Source organism: Panicum hallii, chromosome 8 (assembly GCF_002211085.1).
Source record: "Panicum hallii strain FIL2 chromosome 8, PHallii_v3.1, whole genome shotgun sequence".
Lineage (NCBI taxonomy): Eukaryota > Viridiplantae > Streptophyta > Magnoliopsida > Poales > Poaceae > Panicum > Panicum hallii.
Genome location: NC_038049.1, coordinates 34,506,729 through 34,509,652, shown reverse-complemented (window position 1 = coordinate 34,509,652; position 2,924 = coordinate 34,506,729). Strand labels below are relative to the sequence as shown.

General features: G+C 47.4%; 1 protein-coding gene across 1 annotated transcript; it reads left to right on the top strand.

Moving 5' to 3' along the window:
* The first annotated feature begins 300 nt into the window (after window positions 1-300).
* Window positions 301-1,694, top strand: LOC112903731 (3-aminomethylindole N-methyltransferase-like). Its single transcript, XM_025972951.1, has 3 exons — window positions 301-734; window positions 809-1,125; window positions 1,246-1,694. Exons 1-3 carry the CDS (start codon window positions 301-303, stop codon window positions 1,608-1,610), a joined length of 1,116 nt encoding a protein of 371 aa, XP_025828736.1. The 3' UTR covers window positions 1,611-1,694.
* Window positions 1,695-2,924: the final 1,230 nt, after the last annotated feature.

The following is a 2,924-nucleotide window of genomic DNA, read 5'->3' as shown; positions in this document are numbered from 1 at the left end:
ACGCAGCTTCGACTCCGATCCCCACACGAAGGCCCACATCTGGTATCCTGAACTATTCGCATCACAACCAAGCAATCATGACAACGACATGACGAAGCACCTCAGATCTCCAAGGCCAAACTCATCTCAAGGGACAGATCTCGTCTCTCTCTCTCTCTCTCTCTATATATATATATATATATATGTGATTTATGTTATTCAGATGGACCACCGCGAACTGGACAGCTCATCTCTCTCTGCGTCTATATATACGCAGACACTTGGCACAATGGAGCAAGAAAGTAACTTAGTGCTAGAGCCATGGCGAACATTGTCCCTTCCCCTGCTAGCACTCTCGCTTCCAATGGCTCTCATGAAGAAGAGGACGAGCTTTGCATGCAGGCGCAACAACTCATGTTCGCATACAACATCTCCCTAGTCCTCAGGGCGGCGATCCAGCTCGGCCTCATCGACGCGCTGTGCGCGGCCACCACCACGATGACCGCGGACGAGCTCGCCGAGCAAATCAAGGTCGCGGACAGGGCCGAGGTGGCCGCCTCGGTGGACAGAATCCTTGGCTACCTCGCGTGCTTCAACGTGGTGAGGTGCTCGGCCGAGACGACGGCCCCCCACGGTGAGGTCCTGCGGCGGTACACGCCGGCACCATTGTGCCGGTGGATCACCAAGAACGACGGCATCGGGTCACTGGGCCCCTTCGCCTTGTTCCTCACCGACCGGGACCACATGTTACCCTGGTATAGTAGTCCCCTTATTTACATGCAACATTTTGGGTGAGAACAAAAAATTTACCTCCACATCGTACGTAAAGGCATCACCTAGCCGACGCGGTGGTCTCCGGCGGGCCATGTGCATTCGAGAGGATCCAAGGGGCGCCGTTCTACGACTACCTCGGGGAGAAGAACCAGCGGCTGGGCAATGTGTTCGACCACGCCATGGCCGAGCACTCGTTGATTCTGGTCAACAAGATGCTCGAGAGTTACAGAGGGTTCAACAGCATTCGGCGGCTCGTTGATGTTGGCGGGGGCACGGGCAACACCCTGCAGATGATCACCTCCAGGTACAAGCATATCACGGGAGTCAACTACGACCTGCCTCATGTTTTAGCTCAAGCACCATCTATTCCAGGTGCGTACCTGATGCTCGTGTTAACTTTTTTTACATATAATACATGGAATTTCAGCATGAATAAAACTTCAGAAATTATATAGCTGAATAGTTACACTAGAATTTTTTGTATTATTACAGGTGTGGAGCATGTAGCTGGAAACATGTATGAGAGCGTACCCTCTGGAGATGCGGTTCTTTTGCAGTGGATTCCGCTTATGCAGACAGACGAGCAGTGCATCACGGTACTGAAGAACTGCTACAAAGCTCTCCCTGATGGTGGGAAGGTGATCATCATAGATGGTATCCGGCCGGAGACCCCAGACCCGACTTCTCTAACTGCACGGGACATCTTCTCCTTGGATATCAATATGCTTATCATTTTCAAGGGGAAAGAGAGGACGGAGAGGGAGTTCACCAAGCTTGCCCGGGAATCTGGCTTCACTGGTCCTATGCAGACGACCTACATAGTCTTGAATTTTTACGCGATTGAGATTACCAAGTAGCGGCCATACCAACATACCACCAGCATGGTCTTGAATAAGAGCTGATAGCTCGGGTGAGCGTGCGTACGACGTCTGATTTATTTGTATTCCCATTTGTGTCTTTACAGTGTTTTATGAACAATAAATCAAAAGTTCATCATTTGTCACTACCAAAGAACTTGCTCTTATATATTTTATGTTATTTACCAAAAAAATTATAAAAAAATTATAGACACTGATGCTCACATTCACCCATCTCTGTAAATACATGCAAGCAAACCCTACACTTATTACGAACCCGCATATCCTAGAACTAGCTTTTATATACTATTTTTTTACAAAATACATTACAGACACAGATGCACATACACCTCATTGTAAATATATGTATGCAATCTACCCTACAAGCTGGCAGATCACGGAGTCATGGTAACCATACCTCGCTATCAATAGGCACATCGTGTACCACTCAGAAAACTGGTTTTTTATTACGAACACATCACCATAAATAATGATGTATTTACCGGTGTAGGTCCTATCGAAAATGAGCACCACTACCATTGTTTAAAAATAACGGGTAATAATCGTAGTCCTCTAACTTATTAGCTCCAGCGCCTCCCGCTGTAGCCGATGTCTGGCCACGCAGCTGCGGCTGACCTGAGTGGACCTGGTCGTAAACTGCTCCTGCGCTGATAGGCCCCGATATAGCATGGACCAAAGGGCTAGGACCTACTCTGACCAGTGAGACCTACAGGCTGATGATGGGTATGGTAAGTTAGATGGATTCATGAAGGCTGCCGTGATGGCTTTTTAACGAAGTGGATTTGAGTTGAAGCCAAACTCATGGGGAAACTCCTTTCTTGACTGGTGAAGATCAAACTCAAATCGGGTGTGCAAGGTGGTTCAAGCATGCATCACAACTAACAGTAGGGCGGAGCTAATTTGCCATGCAGATGTTTTGAAATATTTCTTGTATTTAATTATGTTCAAGTCTGATTACGTCGTAGCTTCCGTTTTAGTTAGGTTCTTCTGACCTGACCAGCTACTCAGAAACATAATTACAGTAATAACTTGCATGAAGATGGCATTGCAATGGATGCCTAGGGGACGCCCTGCCAGTTTTTATTGAAAGACAACTTTGGGACGGACATGTCATCCGGAATAGGAACGATCTATATCCTCTTGGACTTGCATAAATATGTAACACCAACACCATATACGTCAGAATCAATCAATGAAATCTGGCAAGATTTTCGCTCATTCGCCACTGAGTTCAGCCAACCACACCAAAAGGAGCACCAGGGCCAAACTTCACACAGCACGATCATAGGCTCA

What these genes read in the sequence shown, in the direction of transcription:
- LOC112903731 (XM_025972951.1), top strand. Translation starts at nt 301, where the DNA reads ATGGCGAACATTGTCCCTTCCCCTGCTAGCACTCTCGCTTCCAATGGC. An exon ending in CGGGACCACATGTTACCCTG is followed by an intron (nt 735 to 808) that starts GTATAGTAGTCC and finishes TCGTACGTAAAG; the next exon opens with GCATCACCTAGCCGACGCGG. An exon ending in TCAAGCACCATCTATTCCAG is followed by an intron (nt 1,126 to 1,245) that starts GTGCGTACCTGA and finishes GTATTATTACAG; the next exon opens with GTGTGGAGCATGTAGCTGGA.